This window comes from Megascapheus bottae, chromosome 21 (assembly GCF_031878675.1).
Source record: "Megascapheus bottae isolate mThoBot1 chromosome 21, mThoBot2.hap1, whole genome shotgun sequence".
Classification (NCBI taxonomy): Eukaryota; Metazoa; Chordata; class Mammalia; order Rodentia; family Geomyidae; genus Megascapheus; species Megascapheus bottae.
In genome coordinates, this window is record NC_143529.1 from 39,688,881 (window position 1) to 39,703,546 (window position 14,666).

The 14,666-nt window shown below is 56.5% G+C and overlaps 1 protein-coding gene across 2 annotated transcripts in view; it reads right to left on the reverse strand.

Annotated features, from left to right (window-relative positions):
• Positions 1-5,461: 5,461 nt before the first annotated feature.
• The window catches only part of Hdlbp (high density lipoprotein binding protein), a 69,438-nt gene continuing 60,233 nt past the window's right edge, over positions 5,462-14,666 (reverse strand). For both annotated transcript variants that reach the window (XM_090355185.1, XM_090355186.1), the window contains exons 21-28: positions 12,759-12,904; positions 12,023-12,127; positions 11,715-11,849; positions 10,843-10,986; positions 8,341-8,526; positions 8,035-8,151; positions 7,768-7,896; positions 5,462-7,571 (exon numbers count right to left, since the gene is read on the reverse strand). In XM_090355185.1, the coding sequence (XP_090211311.1) occupies positions 7,485-7,571; positions 7,768-7,896; positions 8,035-8,151; positions 8,341-8,526; positions 10,843-10,986; positions 11,715-11,849; positions 12,023-12,127; positions 12,759-12,904 (1,049 nt within the window). In that variant the 3' untranslated portion in view covers positions 5,462-7,484. The remainder of the gene's footprint in view (positions 7,572-7,767; positions 7,897-8,034; positions 8,152-8,340; positions 8,527-10,842; positions 10,987-11,714; positions 11,850-12,022; positions 12,128-12,758; positions 12,905-14,666) is intronic.

A 14,666-nucleotide genomic window follows, 5' to 3' on the forward strand; every position in this document is an offset into this window, starting at 1 on the left:
GGAAGGAAGGACCTCCAAGAGGAAGGAAGGAAGGAAGGAAGGAAGGAAGGAAGGAAGGAAGGACCTCCAAGAGGAAGGAAGGAAGGAAGGAAGGAAGGAAGGAAGGAAGGAAGGACCTCCAAGAGGAAGGAAGGAAGGAAGGAAGGACCTCCAAGAGGAAGGAAGGAAGGAAGGAAGGAAGGAAGGAAGGACCTCCAAGAGGAAGGAAGGAAGGAAGGAAGGACCTCCAAGAGGAAAGAAGGAAGGAAGGAAGGACCTCCAAGAGGAAGGAAGGAAGGAAGGAAGGAAGGAAGGAAGGAAGGACCTCCAAGAGGAAGGAAGGAAGGAAGGAAGGAAGGAAGGACCTCCACAAGGAAGGAAGGAAGGAAGGACCTCCACGAGGAAGGAAGGAAGGAAGGAAGGACCTCCAAGAGGAAGGAAGGAAGGAAGGAAGGACCTCCAAGAGGAAGGAAAGAAGGAAGGACCTCCACAAGGAAGGAAGGAAGGAAGGAAGGAAGGAAGGAAGGAAGGACGGAAGGACCTCCAAGAGGAAGGAAAGAAGGAAGGACCTCCACAAGGAAGGAAGGAAGGAAGGAAGGAAGGAAGGAAGGAAGGAAGGAAGGACGGAAGGACCTCCAAGAGGAAGGAAGGAAGGAAGGACCTCCAAGAGGAAGGAAGGAAGGAAGGAAGGAAGGAAGGAAGGAAGGAAGGAAGGACCTCCAAGAGGAAGGAAGGAAGGAAGGAAGGAAGGAAGGAAGGAAGGAAGGACCTCCAAGAGGAAGGAAGGAAGGAAGGAAGGAAGGAAGGACCTCCACGAGGAAAGAAGGAAGGAAGGAAGGAAGGAAGGAAGGACCTCCAAGAGGAAGGAAGGAAGGAAGGAAGGAAGGACCTCCACGAGGAAAGAAGGAAGGAAGGAAGGAAGGAAGGAAGGAAGGAAGGAAGGAAGGAAGGAAGAAGGACCTCCAAGAGGAAGGAAGGAAGGACCTCCACGAGGAAGGAAGGAAGGAAGGAAGGAAGGAAGGAAGGAAGGAAGGAAGGAAGGAAGGAAGGACCTCCACAAGGAAGGAAGGAAGGAAGGACCTCCAAGAGGAAGAAGGAAGGAAGGAAGGAAGGAAGGAAGGAAGGACGGACCTCCAAGAGGAAAGGAAGGAAGGTCCTCCGGGAGGGCTGGGGTCTCAGGGTCTCAGGGTCTCAGGGTCTCAGGGTCTCGGGGTCTCAGGCCTGGTGGCCTCTGGGAGGGCCGGGGTCTCAGGGTCTCGGTCTCAGGGTCTCGGGGTCTCAGGCCTGGTGGCCTCCGGGAGGGCCGGGGTCTCAGGGTCTCGGGGTCTCAGGGTGTTGGGGTGTCAGGGTGTCGGGGTCTCAGGCCTGGTGGCCTCCGGGAGGGCCGGGGTCTCAGGGTCTCAGGGTCTCAGGGTCTCGGGGTCTCAGGGTGTCGGGGTCCCAGGCCTGGTGGCCTCCGGGAGGGCCGGGGTCTCAGGGTCTCGGGGTCTCAGGGTCTCGGGGTCTCAGGCCTGGTGGCCTCCGGGAGGGCCGGGGTCTCAGGGTCTCGGGGTCTCAGGGTCTCGGGGTCTCAGGCCTGGTGGCCTCCGGGAGGGCCGGGGTCTCAGGGTCTCGGGATCTCAGGGTCTCGGGGTCTCGGGGTCTCGGGATCTCAGGGTCTCGGGGTCTCGGGGTCTCGGGGGTCTCAGGGTCTCAGGCTCTCAGGCCTGGTGGCCTCCAGGAAGGCCGGCGTCTCAGGGTCTCGGGGTCTCGGGTTCTCGGGGTCTCGGGGTCTCAGGGTCTCGGGGTCTCGGGGTCTCAGGCCTGGTGGCCTCCGGGAAGGCCGGGGTCTCAGGGTCTCGGGGTCTCGGGGTCTCAGGGTCTCGGGGTCTCAGGCCTGGTGGCCTCCGGGAAGGCCGGGGTCTCGGGGTCTCGGGGTCTCAGGGTCTCAGGGTCTCGGGGTCTCGGGGTCTCGGGGTCTCGGGTTCTTGGGGTCTCAGGGTCTCAGGGTCGGTCTCAGGGTCTCGGGGTCTCGGGTTCTCGGGGTCTCGGGGTCTCAGGGTCTCGGGGTCTCGGGGTCTCAGGGTCTCAGGCCTGGTGGCCTCCGGGAGGGCCGGGGTCTCGGGGTCTCAGGGTCTCGGGGTCTCGGGGTCTCAGGGTCGGTCTCGGGGTCTCGGGGTCTCAGGGTCTCGGGGTCTCGGGGTCTCAGGGTCTCAGGCCTGGTGGCCTCCGGGAGGGCCGGGGTCTCAGGGTCTCGGGGTCTCGGGGTCTCAGGGTCTCGGGGTCTCGGGGTCTCAGGGTCGGTCTCGGGTTCTCGGGTCTCGGGGTCTCAGGGTCTCGGGGTCTCGGGGTCTCGGGGTCTCGGGGTCTCAGGGTCGGTCTCGGGTTCTCGGGTCTCGGGGTCTCGGGGTCTCGGGGTCTCGGGTTCTTGGGGTCTCAGGGTCTCGGGGTCTCGGGGTCTCAGGGTCTCGGGGTCTCGGGGTCTCAGGGTCTCGGGGTCTCGGGGTCTCAGGGTCTCAGGCCTGGTGGCCTCCGGGAGGGCCGGGGTCTCGGGGTCTCAGGGTCTCGGGGTCTCGGGGTCTTGGGGTCTCGGGGTCTCGGGGTCTCGGGGTCTCAGGCCCGGCCCGGCCCGCACAACCCCTGCAGGCGGAGGCCCGGCGGCCCGCGGCCCACTCAGCCGAGCAGTGTGGCTGCCTCTGCACCGCCGCGCCCCGCCCTTCTCGACAGCTCCCTGCAGACGGGGCGCGGCCAGGCCTCCCGGAGCTCCAGCTCTGAACCGCGGGCCGGCAGCCTCGCCCGCGCTGCGCGGTGCGGGGAGCCCCAGGGCGGGCCTGGGGTGAGGCTCGGTGCGGGGAGCCCCAGGGCGGGCCTGGGGGTGAGGCTCGGGGGCTGGGCGGGGCCGGGACGAGGCTGGGTGAGGCTCGGGGCCGGGGCGTGGCTCGGGGCGTGGGCGGGGCCGGGCTCGGGGCGTGGGCGGGGCCGGGGCTCTGCTCGCGGCGTGGGCGGGGCCGGAGCGAGCTGGGGGCCTGGGCGGGGCCGGGGCTCTGCTCGCGGCGTGGGCGGGGCCGGAGCGAGCTGGGGGCCTGGGCGGGGCCGGGGCGTGGCTCTCGGCGTGGGCGGGGCAGGGCTCGGGGCGTGGGCGGTGCCGGAGCGAGCTGGGGGCCTGGGCGGGGCCGGGGCTCGGGGCGTGGCTCGCGGCGTGGGCGGGGCCGGAGCGAGCTGGGGGCCTGGGCGGGGCCGGGGCTCGGCTCGCGGCGTGGGCGGGGCCGGGACGAGGCTGGGCGGGGCCGGGGCGGCAGGGAGGGGCTGACTTGACCAGGCTGCAGGGCCCCGCGCTCTGCCGCGCTGAGGACTCTCTTCTCCCGGTGGGCAGCCCGCGCGCAGGGGGGGGGGGGGGCGCAGCCATCGTTCAGGCTTAGGGCCCTTGGCGATGGCTCTTCGCGAGGCCCCGGTGCCCCCTTCCTGTGCCAGCACGCGGTGGTCTCCACGGATCCCATCCTCCACCCCTGGGGAAATGCCACGTGGGCGCGGGCCAACAAGGAGGTGGGTCGCATGGTCGAGGCCGCCGTGGACTCCCTGGGGTCAGCCCGGGCCGGTGCGGGCTCTGTGGGTGGAGGGACCAGGCCACGACCCGCTCCGTGTCCACATAGCCTCTGCTCCGAAGGGGCTCCCCGGTGGCCTGGCAGGGCCTGTCCCCTCGCCGGGCCTGTCCCCTCGCCGGTGCCGCGCCAGGCAGGACAGGCTGGCTGCCCCACGCCCATGGGCTGAGTGATGGGCCTGCTCGGAGTTCTGCCGCTGAGGCCTCTGCTCCACGCTGTGTCCCCCGGCAGTGCTTCCTTGGGGAAGCCCGGCAACTTCCCTGGTCCTCTTCTCCACCGCAGTGGTCGAGGGGACTCTGTGTCCAGTTCACCCTTCTCCGCATCCCAGCTGCTGTTCCCTGTAGCGCCCCTGTGGCCCCTTGCTTGGCTCTGTCCCGCCTGCACACTCAGCAGCTGGCTTCGGGAGCGAACACAGCTAGCACCGGTGGAGAAGCTGGAGCGAGGTCTCCTCCCCTTAGTGTGAGCAGCAAGCATGGAGCACGGTTAGTTATGTTGAAACATTTTCTAAGTTGAGTATTTTGAAAGTTGATCCTCTTCCTCTTGCACATTATATTGGAATAAACACCCTTGAGGAACTGTGCCCACTGTGTATTGTTGACACAGGGCAGTCTTAAGGAGAGATGAACTGTCAAAATAAAAGGTTCCCTCCCCAGTGTATAGCCGTGCCTGCTGGCCCTGGCCGTTCTCTGCAGGCCCTGGCCACCCACACTAATGGACCTGCCACTTGTACGTTCCTGGTAAGAGTGCTGGTCCCCGCCTTACGCAAGGCCTCTACAGAACAGCTGGGCAGCTGTGAGGGAGGGATGAGGGCTGTATGTCCTCCAGCTGCGGTCTTCTTCATTGCGTGGTGATCTTTAACATCTTAAGGCTCTTTTGGCTCAAGGTGGTTCCACACAGTGTGGTCCTGGGAAGCTGCTGTCTTGTTGGGTACATATGGCTTTGACAGGAGCTTCTGGGACATTGTCCAGGTAGAGACCCCTGCATGCAGCGAGGATGTTATGGGGATGTGTTAACTTGCTCCTCTCATTTTCTTGCCGCTTTCAGCAATCTCCTGTTAAGTATCCTACTACATAGGGTCTTTGAACTCGGGACCTGAGTGTTGCCTCTGAGCTTTTTCACTCAAGGCTAGTCCTTTACCACTTTGGGCCACAACTCCACTTCTGGTTTTCTGGTAGTGAATTTGGAGATGAATCTCATGGACTTCCTTGCCCGGGCTGGCTTTGGCCCATGATTTCCAGATCTCAGCTGAGTAACTAGGACTACAGGTCTGAGTCTCTGGCATCTGGCTTACAGTACTTCCTGCTTAATATGGCTTACTTCCTCTCTGTGGTTCTCCATAAGCCAAGCCCATAAACCAGGCCCATCCTGGAGCCCTGCTGGCTGCTTGGACCCCAGGATCCCTTTCTGAAACTACCGATGGAGAACAGTCCTGAGCCAAGGAAGGGGCAGACTTTATAGGACTAGGCACTTCTTGAAGCAGAACAGCGGGCAGCAGAGCTGCAGTGTGGGGACTGGCTGTGGAGGCCACGGTGCAGGAAAGCCCTGGGCCAGGAGCATGGGCAGGTGGCAGAGTGTCTGCCTAGCATGCAGAGCCCTGGGTTCCATTCCTTGGTACCACATACACAGAAAAGCCACAAGTGGTGCTGTGGCTCACACAGTAGAGTGCTAGCCTTAAGAAAGCTCAAGGACAGCGCCCAGGCCCTGAGTTTAACCTCTAGGAATGGGGGAAAAAAAAAAAAAGTGGAGCCCCCCCACCAGCTCCTATGGTGAGACTGAGTCCTCTCTCCCACCTCTGCAGCACTAGAAACAGCTGGAGAATCACAACAGACTGGGACACCCCATGACGTCCTCACCACTGCCCCAGGAAGGAGAGCACACAATGAATTCAGTCCCAGTGCACTGCATCTAGTTCTGGGTTTTATTTTCGAATTTATAAAATTCCAGTGTCATCCATATTCATGAGCCTTTACACATATTTGCATATAATCTCCAAATTCCAAAGTTAAGGCCAAGGGATGGATGTTGCTATGGAAACATAGGATGTGGAAGACATTCAACAACAAGGAAAAGACCTGCCTACCCCTGCTCACCCTAGCAGCTTGAGCAGGAGTCAGCCTGGTGCCGTCCTTTCATGGAGCTCATAAATGACTGGAAAGGAGGCCCTGAACAGGTTTGGATGATACTCACATCTACAACACTTGGCAACAAGTGGAGACGTGTTCAAGAGCTACCTTCTGGGGCAGGGGAAGGGACTGTTGGAAGAGGAAAGGTGGGGTGAGTACCAGAGAGGCAGGGAGGATGAGGAAGTACAACCAACAGGAAAACACCCCAAGCTTATGCAGACTTCCTTAAGATCCCCAGGAATGAAACCCCCCTCTGGGGAATTGGTGGGAGCCACTGGCCTTTCCTCCCAGTTCCATCTGCCCAGCCTCAGGATGGCTGTTACCCAGCAAAGCAGATGCTGTCCCCAAAGCAGCAATATCAGGTGTGCTTGAGCCTGGAATAATCAGAGCGAAGCAGCCACCCCTCGTGAGGGATGGGAAATGGGCACACGCTGGCTGCTCTAGGAGCCCATGCATCTGGGACAGGACCGCTTACTATGGCTACATGGACAATTTGGAGATCTTAAAGCCCGTCTTTAGGCTCCACACAGGGCAGGCATGGCATGTCTGCTTAGGACCATCTTTTCTGGTGAGTGTGGGCCGGCGGGGGCCCACAGGCTGAGGCCCCTGATGGAACAGAAGCCAGTGGCTCAGCACTCTATTACCGGCTCCACGGGAATGGTAGCGCCTGCCCAGGCAAGGGTGGCCGTCAGCACCCAATCCTTTGCCTCTTAGATTCTTTGTGCAATTGACAGCCTCTCTGAAACCAGGACCGTGACACCTACCTCTAAAGCCACCAACCTGGGAACCGCGACACCACCTAAACCTGCCCAACCCAAGCCTTCAAGGGCCGGCCAACTGGGAGCAGGAAGGAAAGAGTGCACTGGGTGCTGAACTGGCCCCCACCCTGCTCCAGCTGGACACACAGATCACACACCCAGCTGCAGCAAGCCAGGACAACTAGAAACGTCTTCTCTAGAAAGGAGGCTTGGGGAAGGAAAGAAACTATGCAGGACAACACAACCACACTGGCTGAGGTAGAAAGAAGGCAACTGAACACGAGGTACCAGGCTGGACCAGGGAGAGCAAGTGGAGATGTTTTATAAGGGAAGCAGGCTTCCCACTCTCCGCCAGTTCTCAGGACATCCCAGGGCAGAGAGATGGCCATGGAAGGTCAGGGAGCACGTGCACACAGCCTCACCTCAAGGCTATACACAGTGGCCCGGACACCAACCCAGGGAGCTGAGACTTCCAGTGTGATTTTAGACCCAGGGTGGGAACAGTCGGAGCTTGAACCCAGGTCACCCAGCCTGCGGTCTACCTCCCACCCGGTGGCTGGCCTGCGCTAAAGCAGACTTTGGCAGTTAGAGGAGGCTGACTGTGGTCCACAAAGAAGGTCTGGATGACAGCCCACAGGAAGGAGGTGGGAAAGGAAGAGGGCAAACGTTTTGGCTTTTATAAAGTCAAGGAAATTTATTTCCTGAGGTCATGACACAGGAAGTCGCCTCCTAGCCGCTGCCGTGGAGCTCTGGTAATGGAGGTCAGAGTGCTGACTGCATGCTGGGTGGACCAGGAAGCTGGAGTCTGTTATCGGGAGATGCTCAATTACTCTGCTTAGTGTTTACACGTGTGCCTGTCCCAGAGCATGGTGCCAGGGGCAGGTCCTGACCCCACTGGCTGCCAACCAGGCTTCACTGTGAGACCTCGGGGAGGGGGAGAGAGCGTCAACAATTTACGAGGGTCCAGCTGCTGGGTCAGATTGAGACAAACCGTGGTGATGCTAGGTTCGGGTCAGCAGGCTGGAAAGCTTTCTGCCTTTTGTTCATTATCGCTTTGGACCCCAAGGGAGGGTCTTAGGAGCTACCTGAGCCCCAAAGCTTGGAAATTCTTCAGAGCTGCTCATGTCAGGAGCCTGCAGAGAGGGAGGATACAACTTTAGTATGGCAATGATTTCCCTGGCTCACACAGCTCCAGAAACCACTTCCCTTACCCCAGGACAAGCAGGAGGTGCAGCCTCCCCTGCCCCCATTGGTTCCTGGGCCAGAGCTGAAAGCAGCACCCATATCCTCCCTCCCAGGGTAGGGGACAGAACCCAGGTGGTCACTGACCTTCTCACTGCTGTTGGCAGTCCAGGGAGCATCCCGCACGACGAAACCTTTAGAGGGCGCCTTGTACTCTTCGTGTGCCGGGGGCTTCATGTAAACTTGCAGTGCCTCGCTGTCCACCACGTCAGCCAGCTGGAGGGCGTGCAGGGTGGTGTGCTCAACGGAGCCCTCTGAAAGCAGCAGCCACCTCCCAGCCCACCCCTGCCTCTAGCTTGTGGCCAGGCCCCCCAGGCCCATCTGGAACAGGGTGCCTTGTGGCCCAGGACTCACGTATTCCTCCTCCAAGTTAAGGATGTGATCGATGGCCTCCTCCACGTTCTCTGGGAGCCCTGTCACAGTGACACAGTTGGGGTCTGGAGCGCCACTCTGTGGGAAGCGAATGTCCACCTGGAAGGACACAGGGCCACAGGTGTTGGGGGACAGGGGATTGCAGTCGTGGTGGGGGTGTCTGTGCTGACCCCACCAGCTGTGAGCAGAGTGCCTCAGAGGCGCCTCCTGGGCCCTCCCGGGCCCGGGGAATCAGCAGCCAGCGGGCCGCTGCTGTCTTGACCAGGGTGGAACTGGCTCTGGGCTCACCTTGAACTCGTCCATGACTTTACGGATGGCTTTGCCCCGGGCACCGATGATACGGGCATGGACACGGTGGTCCAGTGGGACGTCCTCAGAAACCATCTGCTCCAGCTCACCCACAATCTTCAGGATGGCGTCACGGGCGGCCTCTGTGTTCTTCTCGTACCCCGTGATGGTGATTTGGTCCTGGGCCTTGTGGGAAGAGAAGAAGGAAGTCAGAGAAGAGGAGGCTCCCTGGCGTTCTCTACCAGGGCTGGAGGGCCAGGTGCACCCCCCATCCCACGGGAGGAGAAGGAAGGTACGGGTTGTACATGAGATTGCTGATGCACAACAGCAGGTTATCAGCGTCTGTTCAGTACAGTACCAGTCCCTTCTCTATCACCATCACAAAGACAGCAAGTACAGGGTCAGGAGCGCCCATGCTCACAGAGCATCCGATCCCTCTGACCCTGCTCCCTGTCCCCCAGTTCAGGCCTCCTGTATCACACAAGTGGACATTGTCATGCTGGACAGCAGTGAAAAGGCATACAAGGCATTCAGAAACACAATAGCTATAACTCCTTGTCTTAAGAATAGTGGAAACAGTAGTTCCACAGCAAACCACCGAGTAGAGCCACAGAAGAAATGCCTTGAGGCAAGCCAAAATGCTCCAGGAGCTGAGAAGGAAGCCAGGGAGAAGCGAGGGAAGAGAGAACAGCAGCTGGAGACCCTGCTGTCCAAACGAGGAGCAGTGGTCAGCACTTGCACAAACCTGCTGCACATGGCCAGATCTGTATGTGAAAAAGAAGTGTGCCCCTACCTGTCCTGGAGTCATACCTAACACAGCCTCAACGTGAACCAGGCCTGTTTAATCACGAGTAAAGGAAGGCAGCAGCGGCACTCACTAGACACTATGCTGACATGGACTATGTAACTTGTACCACTGTGGACATTACCTTCATAATAATAGTAAAAACACTCAAGATAAAAATTAGTAATCACCAGGCATGGTGGCTCACGCCTGTAATCCTAGCTACTCAGGAAGCTGACATCTGAGGATCAAGGTTCAAAGCCTGGACACAAAATGACCTGAGACTCTTCTCTAATCAACCCCTAGAAAACGGGAAGTGGGGCTCGGCTCAAGGGATAGGGCAGTAACCTTAAGTTGAAGAGCTCAGGGACAATGCCCAGGTCAAGGTCAAGCCACAAAATAAATAAAATAGGTAGTCACATGTGAGAGTAGAGGTCAATAAAGGGTTGTAAGGGTTGTTAGTTAAAATTGCCAGTGGGTGCTGGGGGCACACCCTGTGTCCTGGCTGCTTGGGAGGCCAGTGGTTCTAGGCCAGCCTAGGTAAAAAAGTTAGAGAATCCTATCTCAGGCTCCGAACCGGGCACCATGGTGCACACACAGTCACTGCAGAGACTTGGGTGGCGGAGATTGCCACTCCAGACAGCAAAGGCTGTGAAACTTTCCATCTCCACAAAAGGGAAGCTGTGATTAAGAATTCTAGCCACTCTACAACAGGAAGCTTAAAAGCCTCACTAGGCCGAGAGTTTGGCCTAGTGGTAGAGTGCTTGCCTAGCATGCATGAAGCCCTAGGTTTGATTCCTCAGTATCACATACATAGGAAAAACCAGAAGTGGTAGCTCTTTAGCAAAATAAAGTTCAAGGACAGTGAGTTCAAACCCCAGGACTGGCAAAAAAAAAAAAAAAAAAAAAAAAAAAAGCCTGACTGTAGGTCAGGCTTAAGCCTATTGGGCAAATTCAGTGTTTCATGCATGATAGGCAAGCACTCTACCACTAAACCACATTCCCAGCCTCTCTTAAAACCCCTTCTTAGTGTATCAACCTAGCATATTCAAGGATTATTTTAAATCATACTTTAAAAGGATGCCAAACTGCTAAGGGTCATGGTACTGTTCTCCTGGGCTCGGTGGGCCCTGCCACCAGAGTTTCGTGAACTATAGTGGAGTCCACTCTAGCAAAGTTAGCTCACATCCAAAAAAGCAGGACTGGCAGCGGGGCAGCCAGCCAGAGGCCAAGCGTAAGCATGGGAGAGGGAAGACCTGAAGTCTGTGTCAGCAGGCACACCAAATCCAAATCCAGAGGTGGAGGAGAGACAGGGCTGCCCCACCTTCTCCACCTCACCCGAGTGCAACAACACGAGGCTCACAGAATTCACAGGGACCACGTGGCAAGTGCAGTGGAAGCTGGAGAGAGGAAAGGCCCTGGAGACATGCTGTGTGTGCATGTGGAACGGGCTCAGGAAGGACCCAGCCAAAGGGCTTACTTGCCTGTCAGGAGTGCTGAAGTGGTTTGGGGAAGAAAATGCCCAAGGCCCTAGATGGCAAATGGCATTGAAACCTCACCCAGAATGCAAGTACCAAACCCCGGCTAAGCCTCAAGCTAAAATCATACCAGAGAAGACCCGCCTGGTTCCTGCGCCCAGGTCGAAGCCAGGGCTGGCAAAAGCTGACATACTCCACGTGCTCCGAGAGCAGAGTATCCCAGCCAGGCATCCCTCTTACCTGGCTTCCATCATCCTTGTCAGGAAACTGGATGTTCACATCGTGTTCCAAGCGGATTTGGGTGATCACTGCTCCCTTCCTCCCAATAATTTTGGGGTGGTATTTGGGGTCTACAGTGACACTCAGCTTAAAACTCCTTAAAGCCTACAAATAAAACAAGGGAAGAAAATGATGTGGAGAGCACTCTGTCTTTAACTAAGTCAGGTGCGCCTGCAGCCATTTCAGGTCAGACTTTAGAAGCATAAGCCAGACAACTCAATATCCTGCTAATAACTGGCGTTTAGATCCTTTAGATCCCGAAGAGCCAGGCATGTCTTTGCCGTATTTCATCACCTGCTCCAAGTGAGAAGCAGAGGCCCTGAGCACCCACGCCCACCTCACTGTTGCTGTGTTTGAGGCAGGCTGTACTGGGAGGTAAACACCTGTCCTCAGGAGACTCAGGCAGGCAGTGCACTAGCTGCTCAAGCTCTTGATTCTACGCACTGAATTCGTCAACTACAGATAAGATGACTCCGTTTAAGGAAAGCATTCTAAATCTTTCAGGACTTGATATAAGGACAGGCAGCTCTGGCTCTTCATGGCCTGAGGCTAGATCTAGTTAGAGGGCGATGTGGGGCATATTCACAGCATGTAAGAAGGCTTTGAGAGGCTTCTGAATTCTGTGGGAAGACAGAACTCCATTCCCATAGGTGGAGGGCGAGGCTCTTTCAATTTAGCTTGCACTCCTTCCACATGAAGGCCTCAGGACTGGTTAGGACCACACAGCAGGATCCACTTGCCTCCCTTCTGGTCCAGGAGTCTGAAGTACACTGGACTGAGAGCCTCCAGAGCATGGAATGAGTCCACCCATGTGTGGGCTTGCACTTGCTTACCCGGTCCTCCTGCTCGGCCTGAAGCTCCTTCACTCGCTCCAGCAGCCCTGCCTTGGCCCGGTCCAAATGAGCAGCCAGGCCGGTGATAGCAATGATGTCAGACTGCAGCTCAGGAGCCGGGACATGTATGTTCACCTGTGTGGTGAAGACAGGAGTGAGTCAATGTGGTCCCAGAATGCAGCCAAGGGCTTGGAACCCAGAAGAAAAGAATGCAGAGTCTTAAGAGAGAACTGAACGAGGGGACAGTGCTCAACAAAGACATAGCATGAGCTGATAAAGCCACACTCCAGGGGCACGGAGGGGCTTACCTCAAACTCATCCATCATCTTTCGGATCCCACTGCCTTTCTGCCCAATGATATAACGGTGAAGGTCAAAGGGCACTTCCACCTCAATGGTGACTGGAACCAATGCCTGCAGGGGAAGACGGTGGGGGTTACACCAGGAGCTGAGGGCAGAGCACCTGCTCCACGAGCCTGAGGACATGGTCATCTTTCTCCAACCTCTGTCAATGTGCCCATGCTACCTGAACTACACAATGGAAAGAAATGGGCACAGGATAACCCATTGGCTGATCCAGCTTGTGACACATTTGTGATATTATGACAGCCTCGGCAGAGATTGTGGGAAGATGCCAAGGGGACTCTTCTGGATGGCTCCTGCTTACCTTTCTCCATTGTGGTACCACAGTGCTTAAAACAAGAGCCAATACAGAATTACTGATCAATAAATACCTGCACCATAAACTCATGTTATGTGACATCTAAGTCAGGGGGACAGCAGACATTGAGGCCAGAGGTTACAATCACCACTGCTCAAGAGACCCCTCCCAAGACCCCTTTTCATAGCCTGAAGCTGGAACCAGCCACCTGCAGTATATGGGAGAAACTGCAGCCTCCAAGTCCTAGAAAGGGAAGCGGCCTCCCTGGCTCAGTGACATAGCCAGGCATGGCCACAGTCTGAACCAGCATGCTAAGGCCAGGCAGGTAGCTCATGCCTGTGGTCCTGGCTAATCAGCCCCGAAGAACAGGGTGGACCAACGTACCTCAAGGGCTTCCTTGGCGGCTTCACACTTCTCTTTCCGGCCTGAGATGAGGATGATGTCACACCTCCTGGGGGAGCCAGGGTCAGCCTCTCTGCCCTCCCCGGCCTCATCCCCATTCTCCTGGATGGCTGGCTCTACACTCTGAGCTAGAGAAAAGGAAAGGCAGCCAGTGGACAAGTGCCCCAAAATACCCGTGTGTGGAAGCCTATGCTTGTGCACAGTCCACATCCGTGTGTGTGTGTGTGTGTGTGTGTGTGTCTTACTTGGAGGGCACCAGGAAACCCATGAGCCCAGTGCCACATCTTCACAGGGCTATGTGACAGCTGAGGGAATGCAAAGCAGGGCCCCAAGCTCTGCATGTACATCCCTTTCTGGTGTCTAAACTCAGGGCCTAGGCACAATTCTGAGCTTTTTTTGCTCAAACCTAGGCTCTACCACTTGAGGCATGGCTCCACATTCTGCTGGTAACTGGAGATAAGAATGTCATGAACTTCCCGGCCCAGGCTGAATCTGAACTGCAACTTGCAGGTCTCAGCCTGAGCAGCTCAGGTCACAAGAGCGAGCCATCAGCATCCAGCCCTGCACCCCTTGTGCCAACCAGACAGAGCATGTCACAAACCCTAGAGACTCAAAGGAGACAGCAATGATCTTCAGGAGGAACAGAGCAGTCCCAAGGTGTGTGTGGAGGCTGTCTCTAAGGCAGCACAGCCAGTTTCAGAGGAGCTAGCCCTGGAAAGAGTTTGAGAAATCTGGGAGGGTATTCAAGGAAAGGCCAAGATAAATTCTGCACCAGATCCCAATATAAGGAAGTAAAATCCAAAATGATGTCATCAGAAAATGGAGGCAGGCTGGAAGGAATCCCTGGAAATAATGTGTACATTCAACAAATTATTAGACAGTATCTCTTCTGGCTTTTTGGTGGTCACTTGGAGATAAGAGTTCCACAGACTTTGCCTGATCAGACTGGCTTGGAATCCAGCCCTCAGATCTTAGCCACCTGAGTAGCTAGGCTTACAGGCATGAGATACTGGCAGAGGGCTCCAAGGGCTCCAAAGGACCCCTTTTAATTGGCTGCTACTAAAACTTGAATCCAGAACCTCATGTTTGCTAGGCAGCCACTCTACCAATCGAGCCATACATGCTCTTAACACTGCCCCCCCTTTTTGCTTTTTGAGGTTTTTTTGTTTTTCTGGTCCTGGGACCTCTTTGAAGTCAGGGCCTAGGCACTGTCCCTGAGCTGCTCTTGGTCAAGTTTAGCACTTGACCCAGTATCACTTCCAGCTCTATGTACTGAGGTATCAAATCCAGGGCTTCGTGCATGCTAGGCCAGTGCTCTACCCCTAGGCCACGCTCCCAGCCCTTTTTTCTGCAGTCACTTTTTTTTTTTTTTGCCAGTCCTGGGCTTGAGCTCAGGGCCTGAGCACTGTCCTTGGACTTTCTCAAGGCTAAAGCTCTACCACTTGAGCCTCAGCACCACTTCCGGCTTTTTTCTATGTATGTGGTACCGAGGAATCGAACCCGGGTCTTCATGCATGCTAGGCAAGCACTTTAACCACTAGGCCAAACTCCCAGTCCTGCAGTCACTTTTTGAATAGGGTCTCTCCCTTCTGCCGAAGCTGACCTGGATACACCATACTCAGTTTGTTGTGTGAGATGGAGGTCTTATGAAATTCCTGCCTGGGAGAGCAGAAATATACTTTTAACACTGCCATGGAGTAATACAGGGATAGGGAAAGGATGGAAAAACATGTTTTTTGACTCTGGAGGGTAGGAACACAGATGTAGTTGTATGTTAGTTATTATGTGTGGTTTTCTATCCCAAGGGTGAATTATATCAAAATTCAACTGCTCCAAGAACTACTCAGAGATGGAATGCAAATGAGGCAAGTGGGCTTAATTAGTTTCCTA